At 34.0% G+C, this 17,811-nt stretch overlaps 2 protein-coding genes across 7 annotated transcripts in view; both read left to right on the top strand.

The window, feature by feature from the left end:
* LOC123554992 (gastrin-releasing peptide receptor-like) overlaps positions 1-17,811 on the top strand; it is a 180,805-nt gene that overhangs the window by 111,682 nt on the left and 51,312 nt on the right. The gene's annotated exons all lie outside the window — the stretch shown is intronic.
* On the top strand, positions 9,237-12,062 carry LOC123536093 (uncharacterized). Its single transcript, XM_053547494.1, has 2 exons — positions 9,237-10,474; positions 11,887-12,062. Exon 1 carries the CDS (start codon positions 9,483-9,485, stop codon positions 10,071-10,073), a length of 591 nt encoding a protein of 196 aa, XP_053403469.1. The 5' UTR covers positions 9,237-9,482; the 3' UTR covers positions 10,074-10,474; positions 11,887-12,062.

Here is a 17,811-nt window from a genome sequence, read left to right as displayed (position 1 = left end):
AACTTTGTTCAGCTGGGACATTTGACCCCATTCAGGGGCTGCTAGAGTTAAAACTAGAAATGCCTTTATACAGCGTCTCATGAACAGCTTGGTGGATCTTTGTCATACTTGGTCTGGAGCATCATTATAAGGTCCTCTTCCAAATTTATTTATATAGGAACTTGGGCCCTATTAGGGACCACTATAGCTAAAAGTAGATATGCCTTTGTTCGCATTAACCACTAAAATGTAATGGATTTTTATCAAACTCGATGTGTAACAATATCGTAAGGTCTCCTGCTATTTTGTTACAAATGGGGATAGGGACGAATTTAGCTAAAAATATAAACACGTTTAATGACCTCTTCTCATGAACCGCTTCATGAATCTTCATCAAACTACTGCTGTAATTATTCGTCTAAGGATAAACGAAACAAAAATGCAACGCTACGAAACCTTTGCGAAAAATTAAAAGAGAACCATTTAAATTGTTAAAGTGCGGTGTTTAGTTTTGCAATTTGAAAAATGTTAGATGAAAGATCGCCGACCATCATTTTTAAAGATATTTCTTGTTATTTCAGTCAGATTCAGTTTCATTATACCACTGATGATAAAAATCTTGTTTAAATGCTTTAGCAGCTGTCGTATTAAGGTCTTAGTCAAGGTCAGTTATGCAAAATATCTAGTGCTTAATCACCACTTTCAGTGAAATTACTTTCCCTTAACCGCACAATGGAGTTTGAACAATTCATGCTCTAAAAGTACAGATATATTGATATCTTTATTGTTACCGATATACTTGAATGTTGTTTGCATACAAGCTTATAAGCATATAAGCACAAGCTTAGATTCCGGACCGCTTCGATTTGTTTCATTCTTTTCAGACTTTACAAATGATCTCATGCATGTTGTTCAGTTGAAACGTTTATAGTAATCGGCAACAGATTCTTTGCAAACATGTTTTATTGCAAGCCATGGTGTTACTATGTATACTATATTTAACACAACGTCTTTCCTGATAAAACACAAAAAGCAACTCACTGTATTTGAAACTCGTTAAAACATCATATTAAATTGGATTCTAGTGCATCATGTCTCCAGTAAAATAGGATATCATACCATAATAACCCAATATATGCTCTTTACGTCCGAATGTATTGTTTCAATGGTGAAATATACATACATACATGAAGAAACAACTAGGTGTTAATTCTTCTGAGTGACTGAGTCAAACTGAGCTTGCAACATGTTTTTTTTGTCGTGCTGGGGCACCTATGGAGTTTTCCCTTTTTCGGTCTACCTGTGGAATCTGCTGATATGTATGTATATAGGAAACCTATCAATGGCAAATGCAATATATTTTTAAAAATATTTTACGACAATTATATCAAAATGTATTATAATCGCCACAGAACACCTATGATTATGTTGTATTTTCAACAGACGAGCTAGAAATCTGTTAATGGGACAACTGTGGAAAAGGGTTATCACATGTCACAAGCAGTTTGATACCAAATTTGTTAACATATTAATTGCGTGTGAAACGGAACTTGTTTGACAGAAATTCGTAAGCCACAAATTAATCGCATGTTCTGAAGAATAACTTTTCTTAACAATTAATGCTACACAACCTTGCTCTTGACATCTTGTTAAATAGTTGCTTACATTCGTAATTATTCATTCTGCCAATGGTAACTGTCTCTTGACCTTATCCGTCTCCGATATTATCCGCAGCAAGACGCGTTTTCCTGTTAGCGGTTAATTGTCTAACAAGCCCTTTCTACCTGATTTCATTTCCCTAAGGGCTGCGCGATGTAATTGTCTTCATAAGATTTCAATTATTTTCTGAGAGTACGAATTTCTCTACACATTCCCATTTGTTCTGACTATATGTTTCTTGACAAAAAATACCACACTTTGGTATGTTAGTATTAACTGTTACTTAGCTAGATAATTACCAGATGTTCATATATTTAATTATTATATAATTAATGAATATGATATCTCAGCATTGTGTGCACTTGACCATCCCTAAAACATTTGTTTCATCGAAAGTGAGGTATCTAACTAATATACATAAGGCGGATATCAAGTGTAGAATTTCTTAGTGCTGTCCTACATAACTTCATGGGTCTTCAGAGTTTGCAAACTTAAAGTGATCCAAATTACTTGTTTTTTGATAAGCACCGCTTTGAAACAGTAAGTATAACGTTATATAAGTTTGGGCAGTTACCTAATCGGTGACCGTGGTTTATGTACCAGAAGGTACCTGTTCTCTGCTATTTACTGCATATACTGTAGCGATAGAAAATCGCGTAACTTCGCCAAAACATCTAAATCATTCGGGTATTATTTTTTTTGGTGAGCAATATATACAGAAAGGGTGAATAGAGTTTAGGCACAATGACTATGGGAGTTACATGTATAAAGAAACATACATTTTTATACGCCCGAAGGGGGTGTATTATATTATGACACTGGTGTCCGTCCGTTAGCAATTTCGTGACCGCTATGCAATTCTTAAACCCCTTGAGGGATTTTAAAGAAACTTGGCACAAATATTCAGCACATCCAGACGAAGTGCAGAGCGCATGTTTCGGATAGCTCGCTTCAAGGTCAAGGTCATACTTAGGGTCAAAGTTCATTCTACCGGGGGTATATTGCTCGGCATTGCGGTGCTCCTTTTTGTATTGCTATTATTTTCGAATTTGTGAAATACGATGCCTTTACCTGTTTCAAGTTTAGAAAGGTATATAAGTCCAGTAACATACGAATAATTTTGTCTAAAAGACCTTCTCTTGATATGCAAATTGAAAATTTCTGAGTCAATGTCATATTTTTTTATCTTTTCACTTTGATAATACAATGTTGCAAGAATATAAAAGACTAGGTAATTAATACTTCCAGGAACTTGTATAATATGACAAATGTTAAGTTTGATAAAAAAAAAAGTTACAAATGTCGATTAAGGAACTGCCAAACTACCTGAGAACAAGTGCTCCACTGTTTTCACCAAATGACTGAATACCAACACAAATGATTGCTTGGTAAATGTTCTCGCATGTGTCAAAATAATTCATTTACAGTGAACGTTTACTATGAAATATTTGTAAAAGGGGATATTTCAGTATAAAATTAATAAATAAGAAATGTCTTTAAAAAGATTAATGGCGCATTTACATTAATAAAGGTTTATTTTTCTGTCGTTCGCTAAACCAAACTTGGGATTTCCAAAAAAGACATCCTAGTTTACCATTAAAGTTTATCTGTACACATTTTTTGTTCTACTCCTTTCTTTTCTATTGACGTATCTTTTATATTATTTTTAACTATACATTCCAAATATCATTACTTTAAAGCCGTAGCGAAATGTCGTGCAAAACCACATCAGCATCTGTAACTACATTTATGATGTCACAGGTCACGAAGTTTTTGTTTCGACCTAGGTCAAGTAATTTTGTGCTTTTGCTTCTCTGCCTTGCTATATCGGTTCGACAATATATGTATTTAGATTTAACTGAAATATTATTTTCGCGTATCAGTTAAGGCAGAGTTCTAACAATAAATGAGCAACAACCACCTTTAATCTCCTGTATCAGTTTTAAATATGTTAATTCAGAACTTAAAATAATAACTTGCAGGCGAACAAAACAATATTTTCATATTCTGAAAGTATGAACCTGCAATCTCGGACATCCCGCATTCCGACCACTCGGCACAGACATTAAATCTGATTTTTACTGGCTTTCTCGCGCGTTTTTGCCATAGACGATAAGGCGAGTTTTTATTGGTCTAGGGAAACTTACTTAATTCGCATTTTAAGTAAAAATAAATGGCGGTGTCGAAAAAGAGAATCTTTTAACACAACTCTTATTGAATTTTAAGTATAGAGACTAAACAAACTTTCCATTTTGCCTAAAGTAGGTAGGACGATATATTTTTCTCATTTCGTATGTAGCTTGCATCTATGGTAATTCATTCTGCCCGTGGTAAGTGTCTCATGACCTTTTCCGTCTTCGAAATTACAAACAACGGTAAACATTTTCACTCTTAGTGGTTAATGGTCTACCAAGTCGTTTACCCCTGATGTTATTTGCCTAAGGGCTACTCAAGATAATTGTTTTCATCAGATTGCTGAATTTTTCCTTTTCCTTTCTTGTATATTACATGAGAGAGCTACAAATATCTGTAGTTTTTCAGCCTACATAGCTCTGAACAAAATGTCTTCACTCTCATTCTTTAAAGTATTTATATTTAAGAGTTCTGAGCTAATGATTAGCCGTGGATAAATATTAAAAAACAATATTCTAAAATCAAGATTAAATATATCTCATCACAGCGTCATAAGTTTTTAAAAAAGTTTTCATACATTACACAGTTTTGATGCACGTACCGATAATCAAAGTAAATCTGGCTCTGTGACAAAATAACTTGATACCGCAGAAAGGTGTCAAAAATCCATTACATGTATCATTACAAAAAATCGACACTGTTTACCTGTGGTTACAGATTCAGAAGTTATTTGTTTGAAAAGTGAAGATTTTTTTTTCCTATTTGCTATTATAAAACTGAAAGAGTGAATAAATGAAGTGGAAATATATTTTCTACTACCTATCAAAAGGGAATGACTACCTCAATATTTCTTACAGTAAACGTAATCTTATCACTTTCTGTTCCATTATTCAAAAATGAAATAGATTGCTAGCCGAAAGAAAGTTTGTGCCTTCCTTTAACATATAGTAAAACCGTTCGCACTCTTCGTAAAACGAAACATTTATCTCTTATTATTTACTGTTAAACTATTTGATATATTTTAGAGTATAAAATTAATCATGTCCTTTGTCACGAATATGTCTCAGTCATGTAGCGACAGAATGATGCTAAATACATTTTCAAACTGACATATTGTGTGATATGACATTAGTTCCTCTACCGAACAAACATTTTGATTGATTCGTTCGAGGTTTTTGACTGCCTCAAACCATTAAAATTAGTTTTGTATTATAATAACATTATACATGATATACCCCGTTTTTACGATCGACGTGCGAACTATAAACAGATATTTTGAAGTGGACAGAACAATGAAATATTGAATAATTGTGTAAACTAATTTCGTAGATATCTTGGCTGTGTCAATTCCCGAAATTAAATTCCAAAGAGCGCAAAAGGTGTTCATTTATTGTATGTCCTAAACTGAAAGAGCAGAATCACATTATCAAGTTTTCGTTTTATATTTGGAAAAAAAAGACAAGGAACTTTTATGCCGACGAAATTAAATGAATAAATAGTTTTGTCTAAACACATAAGACATTGGAGTTTACTTTTATTCAGATGCATTTATGTGTGCACTTCTGATATTTAAATAACTATATTTGTAAATGGCTTAATAATCTGTAAAGTTTAAGGAGTTTGAATGCTAAGTATCTTTTATGTACATATTTTGCAACCATGGTAATTCTAACCTTTAGTCAGTATATTATGAAAATTATATACTGATTGGACATGCAATAATTCGCGTACTTTTGCCGAGCACTCAAATTGATAATCACTTTCGGCCATGCACAGTAGACCGCTCAAGGTCTGCAATGAGCAAAATCGTTTCTTATTATATCTTACGTCTTTAAAATTGAGTTTTAGAATTTTAAACATCTAATAGAGTAAGTGTTCTTCTGTCCAACTTTTTAAAAGTTTTTCTTTACATTTTCCACGTCGTTTGTACAAGGTACGTGTGGACAATTATGGAAACACAGGTACATATTTACTACATTAATACATATTATATGACTACATACCATCTAACACATACAATTAATCAAATAATATATCAAGGATATTTGTATCCTGTTTTCGTGTTGTTGTTGTTTTTGTTTTGCTGTTGTTGTTTGTTGTTGTTGTTTTGTTTTTTTTTTTTGTTTTTTTTTTCATTTATTTTTTTTTTATTTCTTTTTTTTTAGATTTAATTACACTTGTACAATTGGACATTTCTCACTATGTCATAAAATTCACCTTCTCTTACCCAAGAGTGTTTTAAATTTACATGGTCTGTGTAGACACAATGGGGAACAGTTTAGTGACATTCTTGGACCAGTTAATTTATCTATTATTTCGTTATAATATATTTTTACCATAAAGGCAAATCCACTGTTTTATCATTACTATTTGCAGTAAGTAGTTATGCTCTGTTTCGCCTTCACAATAACTAAGCATATGTTGTTTTACACACGAAATGTCTATGAAGTGCTATTCTCCTAAGTCTCCTAAAAGCAATTCATTTCAAGGTTATGACTTAGCTATTTTCTAATGGAGTTTGACGTTTTATGACATTGGGTTTATTGAAGAAAATAAGACACCGAGCAAAGTCAAACTGGATTAGCTAATTGCACTTCAACATTCAGGGATTAAAAACGAGACAAAGTCTGTTAACAATAAAGTTCATGCGGAAAACATTGTGTTTTACGTAAAGTCAGGTTTAGTCCCAATGCTGCGGGCCCGTGGTTTAATAGTGATCGTTATTCAAGCAACGCTGACTGAGTTGAAAGTAGTCTACAATGCTAATATATTAATACTTATATTATATCAGTACTTATAATGAAATTATAGGAAACTAAAAAGGAAAACGAAATTATTACCATGTCATTTCATGTTGTGGGAGGAGGTCTCTTAATATCTAATTTCATCAAAAGAGAGCTTGTCTTCTAAATGATGAAAAATATAATCAACACTTGAAGAAAAACATGAGTAATAAGGATTAATGAGAATTCAATCACTTATATGAGCTTTTACAAAAGATTGCGGATTGAAATAAGTTATGTTATAAATATCACAAATTTCTCTTTATTTTTGTTATCATTGAATTTCCTTTTTACTGCTTTTCCATTAACTTTGAAAACTGATTGCAAAATCATTTCAGACAAAATCAGGTTTCTTTGACATTTAGTTCAATATCTGTAATATGGAAATACACGATATTGCTGATTTTATTCTGCATTTCTGCTTATCATTTTTTCCTGTTAAACACATTTCCATGTTTTCCAATTTAATTTCTTCTATGATTTCGAAACGTTCTGCAAATTTCTATGTTTCGATATTTTTTTTTGCAACAATTACTTTAATTTGCACTGGCAAAGGATGTCATCATTATGTCAGTTATTTCATCTTAATGATATTGTTCTTTATTTTTAATGGACTATGTGTAACAAAAGAATTTGCATTTTTTTTGCTTTAATTACGTGACATCATACCTCTTTGTTTTTCATCCATAAAAGTGTTGTAAAGATTGCTGTATTTTAATCACTTCTTACATCAACTTGTTAATAAGACTAAGGCAATAAATTGTTTTTTCAGATAATTGCCATGACAATTATCCGAATGAGGCAAATTTGTTTTGTTTCCGACGTAATAGTCTAATGAATCACTTATGACAAAACACTGAAAGCACTGAGCTGACACTATTGATTTTGTCACTTACTCTTTTTATTTAAGTCATAGATACGTTTGTGGTAAAATCAAATGTTACATGGTATGACAAAATAGGGAAAATAATGTGTTGTTTGGTATCTGCTGTAGAATGAACAGTGCACAAATCATTGATATATATTGAAATACCACTACTATCACTTCCAAAAAGCGTTAGGATTATTTCACAGTCGGGATAAAATCATAAGAAAAAGATAAAAATTACTTATAAAATATGCACTATAGGCACGTTTAGTTCATAGTGTAAAGAAGAATAATCGAACGGTTTTCTTTGAAAAACAATTGCGCATAACGTTTTCAGTTGACAGTTTGATTTCATAACAATAGTAATAACGGATTTTATCCCTATGATCAAGGCCTTCAAATGACTCCCAAAAGTGATTTTTCCTCCTCTGTGTTAAAACAAATCTGCTTCAGTCTTGTCTTTTTATGTATAGTACTTTTGAATTTCCTGATGACCATGGGTTACCAAAGTTACCAAGGTCACCAGAGACATAGAGTGGAAACAAATATAGAGGAGGTTTTGTCTTTTTATGAATAGTACTTTTAAACTTCTTGGAGATCATAGGGTACCAAACGTTACCAAAGACATAGAGTGAAAACAAGTACAGAGGAGGGTTTTTTTTTCTTTTTATGATTAGTACTTTGAATCTTCCTGGTGACCATAGGTTACCAAAAGTTACCAAAGTTACCAAAGACATAGAGTGGTAACAAATAGAGAGCTTTGTGCAGAGGTGCTGTTTTGGGGCCATATATGGCTTTGCCCCTTATCATATAGATGGTTATTTGTTGTAGCATGTAAAATGAAAAACATTTGCACTAACCGCAAGAGAAAATTAACAGGTCTTGGACTAGCAATTTTACTGACAAATATAAAATACACCCATCGATAAATGTTTTATAAAATTTCTTTTGAGCGAGCTCAAAATATCTTTCGTCAGATAAAATGTTATTCACAAATGAGTTCAGATATGCCTGTAATTATCTAAAATGTCAGCCCATTGAGCGCAAAATGGTATGTGACAGGCGTGTTGCTTTGAAACTTATTTCTTAAGCTAACAAAAGCTCTAATTTGCGATTTTGCTTTTGTCTGGTGAGAACATTTTCTTCATGTGAATGTAAAACTCAGGGGAGAATTTTCAAATTAACCAGATTTGCTTTTGCCATCTGGGTGTTGGAACATATTCGACTATAAAATTAATGCAGGAATATTATCAACAAGTCTTTGAATGCAAGTTATGATGCTTTTGTTAATTAAGTGCACTCATTGCAATTAATTATGATAGAAGCAACAATTCGTGTTTATTGAATTTTCACATGGGTTGTTTTATATCTTAATGTGTGGAAATAATGTGCTTTAATACGTTTCGTTAAAAAAAAATAGCCAGTAATTCGCGTTGAAACAGAAACGGTTATGAAACAAAAAAGTAAATGTATGTGCTGGAAGCAATACGAAGATCTCTGAATGGTTTAAACAAAAGTAAGGTTTGAAAAAGAAAGTATGTTTCTTTGCTTGTTTTCGTGTAAAATATGAATACTTTGTGAAAAAATCATGTTTTGGGACATGTTCACGGAATGCCATATCATCTCAGTGAACGATTTATTTATTTTAAGTTTCCGCCCATTCCCACAAATGGTTACTAAAATATACACTTTCATAAAAATAATAACCAAAATTCTTATGTCGAGAAAGAGTAAATTAGTAAAAATGCAAAATTAAAGATAGCTCTCTCTCTCTCTTGAAGCAAACCTTGTACTTGTAAATGTTACCGATTGTTTGCTTCTGAATACGCTAGCAATATATTTTCCGTCGGTTAAGCGAAGCGAATTAGGCGGGAAATATTTTCCTTGAATAGGTATAGATCTATTGTTGTATCAGGCCAATCAAAATCTTGTTTTGATGGTTGTTTTGTTGGTAGCCTTAGTAACGCTGGTAAGGCAAGTTATCGTGCCGATTGTTGTGATTTGTATGGTCATTCAGCTTTGGGCACCTATGCTTACAAACAGATTATTTTTCGCTAGTCATGGATGAAATTTCACCACGTAATTCGCCAAGTCGTCCTAGTGCAAATAGAACGGACATTAATCAGACATTAAATTTAGTTTTGGAACAATTGAAAAGTCAGAAAGAAGAGCTTTCGTCTTTGAGAGACGACGTTAAAGGGACTTCATTATCTGTGTCATCAGAAGTGAAAAAGATTAAAGACAAAGAGTTGTCGTGGAGAAAGGAGGGCAACAAGATTCAATATAACTTTAACACGGACATTGAAGATTCAGTCGTGCAAGCCAAGTGGGCTATCACAAACAACAAATCTGACTACGCTCTGGAGGTGTTAGAGGAAACTGCTAGTAAATTGCAAAAACGTAAAAAACTTATCCGAATTGCCGATACGTCAGAAGGGGGCTGGGAAACGGTTCGACAATACCAGGCGAATCCTGTAGCCAGCGACAGTGACGATGAATCTAAGATTTCCAAGGCGGAAAACCGTGCTCTCCGCAAACGCAAGCGATTTCAATCGAAAAAATCGCCGAACGACGCAACTGGGAAACGCACATTATTTCCCAGGCCTACTTCTACTGTTGGGAGTATTGGGAGCGTTCCATTTCCTCAATAGGGTATGCAGCCATCAACGTCAGGTACCTTTTCGGGAGTCAACGGTTCTCTCGGGACGTCTAATTTTCGTCCCTACACAAGGAAGACGTTTGGAAGTTGCTTCGCCTGCGGAGACTTCACGCACTACAGAAAAGATTGTCCCTACATGTCAGGTTCCTTCAACAAGCAGAGTCAATCAGCCATCGATGTCACCCAGAACAGAAAATGAGTCATCAGTTTTGACAGATGAGTATTCTATTTTTAGATGTAATTGTTATGATTTACACGGTGACAGTTTTACGCATGAATATTTTGAGTATGAACAGGGTCAAAAAGCAATAATTGTTAAAGATAGGTTAAAACAGTGTTATGATTTTTGGCATAGGATTGGTGCTAATGATTTTATACTGGATACAATCAAAAGTGGGTATAAAATTCCATTTTATTCTATGCCATCTGCTTGCATTTTAAAAAATAACAGGTCGGCTTTACAAGAACGTAGTTTTGTACAAGAAGCAATAAATGATTTATTATTGAGGGGTTCAATTGAAAAGTGTGAGAAAATTCCTGCTGTTGTTAATCCGTTAACCGTTTCAGTACAGTCTTCTGGGAAGAAGCGTTTAATACTTGATTTAAGACATGTCAATAAGCATTTATGGAAACAGTCTGTAAAATATGAGGACATTAGAATCGTACTCAATTATGTTCGACCCAATTGCTATATGTTCAAGTTTGACATTCATTCTGCGTATCATTTCATATCTATTTTTCCCCCTCATACTGATTATCTGGGGTTTTCATGGACTGATGACATGGGAAACACTATTTTTTACAAATTCTTGGTGCTCCCTTTTGGAATTAGCACAGCTTCGTACACATTCACCAAATTAACAAGAACATTAATTGCTAAATGGAGGGGTGAAGGAAAGATGATAGTTATGTTTTTAGATGACGGTTTTGGTTGTGAGGGAGATTTTTTGAGTTGTTCAGATGTTGCTGTCTCGATAAAAAATGATCTTCTTGAATCCGGGTTTGTTCCAAAAGCAGAAAAATCTTTATGGGTTCCTGTGCAAATCATAGAGTTTCTTGGTAATACTCTTGATAGCACCAAAAATAGTATTTATATACCAGATAGAAGAATACAGAAAGCATTAAATACACTTTCAGAGATAGAATATTCGTTAAAGAAACACAGACGGGTTCACGTGAGAAAATTGGCTAGTTTTGTTGGACAAATTATCTCCATGTCGGTTGTTATAGGTCACATTTCTCAAATAATGACTAGGTATTTGAGTATAGATATAGCCGCGGTACAATCGTGGGCATCTTATATACAATTAAGTTGTGGTAGTATGACTCAACTCAAATTTTGGAAAGAAAATTTACAAGTATTGAACATTAGTAAGATTAATGTTGAAGATTTTTTCACTAAAATAGTATTTAGTGATGCCTCCGGAACGGGATTTGCCGGTTATGAGGTAAGAACTGTAAATGGTGCCGCTCAAGGTCAGTGGACAAATGATGAACAGGTTCGATCCTCTACTTGGAGAGAACTTACAGCAGTTTTCAGAGTTATGCAGTCCATTGTACATGTTTTACGAGGACACAAGGTTAAGTGGTTTTCTGATAATCAGGCTGTTAGCAGTATTAAGACACAAAAACATAGAGTCTGTTATTCATTGGCATTTATACCTTCACAGCCTTTTGTCGGCTGCATATTCCGTTTATGGAGGCTGACAAGCCATGATAATATGTGAAGAAAAAGAATATTGCAAATTATTTTATTATAATTGTATATTAACGAACGTATTCTTTATTTAAATATGTTTTTTCAGTGTTTCTCGGACGAAATAGAAGATTTACCAGATGTTTTGGTCGATAAGGTGACCTGGATCCCAGAACTACTGAAGGATGCTCGTGCCGACAGTACCACCAAATGTTACAATCGAGGTTTTATTCGGTGGAGGAAATGGGCCTTGAGTAATTCTTTGGGAGAAAAGGACATCTTTCCGGCCAAACCGTTTATTTTTGGTATATATTTGTGTTATATCTTTCAGTCTTCAAATTCATTCAGTGCTGTATCAAAATCATATTATAGTGTTAAATGGATGCATGATTTATATGGCTTGACATCGCCAACTGATTCATCGTTAGTAAAAAACATATTAGAAGCTGCTAAACGAAAGCTTTCTAATAAAATTGTGAAGAAAGAACCAGTGACTCCTGTTATGTTGCTTAGAATGTTCAATAGTCTTTATCAGGAAAACAATATCAAGAATCAGAGAATTATTTGCGCATGTTTGTTAGCATACGCAGGGTTTTTGAGAAGTGAAGAATTACTTAAGATTAGACGTTCCGATATAGTATTCCATTCCACATATATCAATATATTTATTGAATCAAGCAAAACTGACGTTTATAGAGATGGAAATTGGGTAACAATTTCTTGCACAGGTACTATGTTGTGTCCTGTTGTAAATTTACAGCGATATTTAACATGGGCGAATATTGACTGTGATTCTGACATTTACATATTTTGTGGAATGTCAAAATGCAAAAATGTATATAAGTTAAGGGATATGAATAAACCCATTTCGTATACAACTTTGAGAGAACTGTTTATTGAAGCGTTTAAATATCATGTTCCGGATATTTCTAAATTCGGACTTACAGCCTGCGCTCCGGGGGTGCAACTGCAGCCGCGAATAACGGCATTAAGGACAGACTTTTTAAGAGACATGGAAGGTGGCGTAGTGAAAACGCCAAAGATGGTTATATTAAAGACTGTTTATCTGAAAGACTTTCTGTTTCTCAGAATTTGGGTTTATAAACTTTGAATTAGTTTTCAAGCACATGGTATTATTTTGTAACTTATAGTTTCCCGTTCTTTGATTCATCGTGCCCAAGTGCTCATTACATATTATACAATATATGAAGCATATCGTGTTTTTGTTCTTTTGGTACAAAGATCTGTGTAGGTTTAAGGAAATATATTTTCCGTCGGTTAAGCGAAGCGAATTAGGCGGGAAATATTTTCCTTGAATAGGTATAGATCTATTGTTGTATCAGGCCAATCAAAATCTTGTTTTGATGGTTGTTTTGTTGGTAGCCTTAGTAACGCTGGTAAGGCAAGTTATCGTGCCGATTGTTGTGATTTGTATGGTCATTCAGCTTTGGGCACCTATGCTTACAAACAGATTATTTTTTAAATCTAAATCACGGGAAATTATTTGTTACTTTATTTAAAAATGTTTATATATATATATATATACATGAGAAGTGAATGTTATGCATGTTCAATCATTGAATTGATATTTATGAATTGAATGGTATTTGAAGTTGTTATATGATTCATGTCAGTATTTTCTTATATGTAAATGTAATGGATATGATAATATTGGAAGAAGAAACAATGTAAGCTCATCGTGCCCAAGTGCTCATTACATATTATACAATATATGAAGCATATCGTGTTTTTGTTCTTTTGGTACAAAGATCTGTGTAGGTTTAAGGAAATACATTGCTTACAAGGGGAACTATCTTTTGACAAAAATACAAGAGATAGACAAATACATTTACATTTAAACAATTTATTATTAGTGAATGCGAGTAATGGCCATGGCTCAGTAGATAGTTTTAAGTAACCAAATAGCTAACAGTAAAGAAAAGACAGCCCTAGGAGCAGATGAACAATATTATTACCATTAAATATTCGTAAAACTGAATATTGTTTACTAGTACATCATACAAATCATATACTACAGATCCTTTGACCCAACAAACGTTATATTCTTACAACTTTCGTTAAACTTTCACTTAAACACAATGGCAAGTAATGTTTAAGCGCATGTAAACCAGAAAATGTTACAATATCGGGCCGAATGACGTCGTCGGGACTAACATTTACTTACAATTTATCCAATTTGAACGAAAATATAATTTTAACATATCAACTCAGTATTCCTCAATCTGCATTTTATAGCAGTTTGTTTTCTTTCTTTCTTTCTTCCTTTCTTTCTTCCTTTTTTTTTTTTTTTTTTTTTTTTTTTTTGTTTGTTTTCATTTATGCTGATACGTGAGTGCACTTTTTGTGTATTTACTGAACACTCCTCGTAACAACGATGTTAAGTTTCAAATAGAAGCGTTTGTCTTAAATTGCGCAATGTTCATATTAGTGGTTAATAGTGTAATAAATCTTATATACCTGGTTTTATCTCCCTATATAACTGTAACTGTGTTTCTAACAGATTATTGTTCTTTTCACTTATGCACTTAATTATAGTTATAATTAGCTTGTTAGTCCCCTACTGGTTGAAAACCAGTTTCGGGGACTATAGGAATGCACTTTTCCGTCATTCCGTCTTTCCGTCATTCCGTCCGTCCGCACTTTCGTGTCCGGTCCATAACTCTGTCATCCATGAAGGGATTTTAATATTACCTGGCACAAATGTTCCCCATGATGGGACGACGTGTCATGTGCAAAACCCGGACCCCTAGCTCAAAGGTCAAGGTCACAATAGGAGGTCAAAGGTCAACAGGGCTTTTTTCCTGTCCGGTCCACAACTCTCCCATCCTTGAAGGGATTTTAGTATTACTTGGCACAAATGTTCCCCATGATGAGATGATGTGTCATGCGCAAATCCCGGACCCCTAGCTCAAAGGTCAAGGTCACAATTGGAGGTCAAATGTCAACAGGGCTTTTTTCCTGTCCGGTCCATAACTCTCCCATCAATGAAGAGATTTTAATATTACTTGGCACAAATGTTACCCATGAGGAGACGACGTGTCATGCATAAAACCTGGACCCCTAGCTTAAAGGTCAAGGTCACAGTTGGAGGTCAAAGGTCAACAAGGTTTTTTTCCTGTCCGGCCCATAACTCTCCCATCTATGAAGGGATTTTAATATTACTTGGCACAATTGTACCTCATAATAAGACGATGTGTCATGCACAACTTTCAGACCCCTAGCTCAAAGGTCAAGGTCACACTTAGCAGTCAAATGTTAACATAGCATGAACAGGGTCTGTTTCGTGTCCGGTCCATAACTCTGACATTCATTAAGGGATTTTAATATCACTTAGCATAAGTGTTCCCCATGATGAGACGACGTGTCATGCGCAAATTCCGGACCCCTAGCTCAAAGGTCAAGGTCACAATTGGGGGTCAAAAGTCAACAGAGTTGTTTTCCTGTCCCGTCCATAACTTTGCCATCCATGAAGGGATTTAAATATTACTTGGCACAAATCTTTCCCATGATGAGACGACGTGTCATGCGCAACACCCAGTACCCTAGCTTAAAGGTCAAGGTCACACTTTGAGATGAAAGGTCAAGAGGATTTTTTTCCTGTCCGGTCTATAACTTTGTCATGCAAAGCAGGATTAAGATATCAGTTGGCACAAATATTCCCCTGGATGAGACAACATGTCATGCGCAAGAACCAGGTCCCTAGGTCTAAGGTCAAGGTCATATTTAGAGATCAAAGGTCAAATTCAAGAATGACTTTGTACGTATTTCTTCTTCATGCATGGAGGGATTTTGATGTAACTTGGACCAAATGTTCACCACCATGAGGCACCCTTGTTTTTAGAATTACGTCCCTTTGTTGTTACTATAAATAGATTTTATTGTAACTTTTTTATTACTGGCGGTAGAGAAAAATCGAGACCACTTTTCTGTGGTACAGCATGCATGTTACATCCAATTTTTTGGTGTATTTTGACCTATCTCCACCTGGTAAAGAGTTTCTTGTGGACTTTTATTTTTTTTTTAAAGATTAATTTCCCTTTGTTGTTACTATAAATAACTTACATGATAACATTTTTATAATCAGCCAAAAAAAAACAATATGAAAACAACTGTGGGTTTTTATATATGCACATTTTAATTCAAGTGTGTTGTTATAACATATTGTATAAGTTGTACAATATTGTTTATACATCATTGACAGATATCAGTTCATTATGTTATACTGCAGTAGAAAAAATTAGGTGCCTTCCAGTAGGGGACTTTGTATTGCATGGCAATACTTCATTCACTTGTTTTAACTGATATTATTTCCTAATTTCCAACCGAAACAAAAATGCTGATATTGGATGTCTTAGTTGATGTCGAAATAAGACATAATTTTCGTTGAGTAATGCATAAGGTATCGATCTTAGATTCAATGATTCCAATTTCGAACAGTTTTAGAGATACGGTCGACGGTCATGATATTAAACGGGCACCGTTTATTTGAGGAAGCAGATTAAAAAGTGATTTAATTAAGATTGAAGCTTTAATCATTAAAAGCTTGAAATAAAGAAAATGAAAATAGTTTAAGATCAGCTGTGTATGAAGTTGAGATAAAATAAATTAGGTCGGATTGACGTCGTTTGCGATTCTTCTGGTAGAAAACAATTCCGTCTTCCACAGTATAAAACAAAAGAATAGTTTACCTGTCAGAATGAAATTGATATCATCATTTTCCAAAAGGCAGAACTGATTCTGCTCTTTACAACGTATTATTATCTACCCTTCAGATCTTGAAGCTTTAGAAGAAATGTAACATGTCTGTCAATCTACAAAATTTCTGCTGCCGCATGGCAAATATGATTATCAAGATAATAAGGGCTTTACTTTTACAAGGTTTGACTGCATATTGTGTTACATGAATTTGGCACAAAAATGAATTTAAGAATATTCGTTTGTTACACAAGCTGGTGACTCTTTTCGCTTACTCTGTTAAAAGGAGGCTACAATGGGAGTATTAAATATGTTTCGGAAAGATAAAGGCTTAATATCACAGGCTATATACATGTACTTTTGAAGATAGTTTTTGTTTTGAGTGGTGAATATTGCATTATACAAGTCAATATTTTACCTTGCATATATGTTTTTGAAAAATCTGTTAATGCACAATTCTCACTCCATAAAGACAACTGTAGTAATTTTTTTAAACTTATGAAGCGACTCCTAAGGGTTTGCTTCTGCTCTTCTCGGCCATACCTGCCAAGAACCCCTTCTAAACAGCGGACGTATCACATACGCATATTTCTACAAGATGGCGGGCGCACAGACTCCGCGAATATCCTACGTTAAAACCAATTACCCGGTACGGTACCGTGTAACTCTCTTAAAAAGGGTCATCGACACTACACTTATAACACCAACCGCGTTGCAATAACATCAATGACTTTGTTAGCAAACACGACTGGCCTGTAGCAATCAGCATAATTGGTATACGATGTGTTTAATTGTACATTCTAGTAAAAGTTAAGATGTAACAATAATTCCACAAAAAAGCCATATTGTATTTTTTTTGTGTGGATTATACATTGTAAAGAAGCCATATAATGTTCTTTTGATTATACCATCTATATGTTGAACTATAACTGTTTAACAAACGAATAAGTGAGAGCAGAATCTACCTCTGTAAAATAGTTTAGTACCTTCGCTGAAAAGGTTACTTCTAAAAACCCAAAACATTTTAGATTTCTTGAAATTGATTATCATGAGGTATGCTAGTTAATACTCTGTTTAGAATGAAATTTCAAATAAAAGGTGGAAATTTAAGCAATCTTATATTTGTAAAACCATTATTTGCACGTTGACAGTTGCTTCTTATCTTGTTCTGCACAACAGGTGAATGCTAACATTTTAATAAGGGTAGACAGGAGATTTGGCTAAACAAAGTTCTTTTATGTTTTGCTATACTATATCTTTTCTTACTTGACCTTGGCCATTTTCTTTATACATGCAATCCTCATAAATAAATCTGCTG

The sequence above is a fragment of the Mercenaria mercenaria genome, chromosome 7, assembly GCF_021730395.1.
Source record: "Mercenaria mercenaria strain notata chromosome 7, MADL_Memer_1, whole genome shotgun sequence".
NCBI lineage: Eukaryota > Metazoa > Mollusca > Bivalvia > Venerida > Veneridae > Mercenaria > Mercenaria mercenaria.
Note: the sequence above shows the minus strand (reverse complement) of the source record. Positions and strands in the feature narration are given on the sequence as shown.

Bases quoted from the DNA above. Each gene is read 5' to 3' on its own strand.
- LOC123536093 (XM_053547494.1), top strand. From the start codon at position 9,483: ATGGATGAAATTTCACCACGTAATTCGCCAAGTCGTCCTAGTGCAAAT.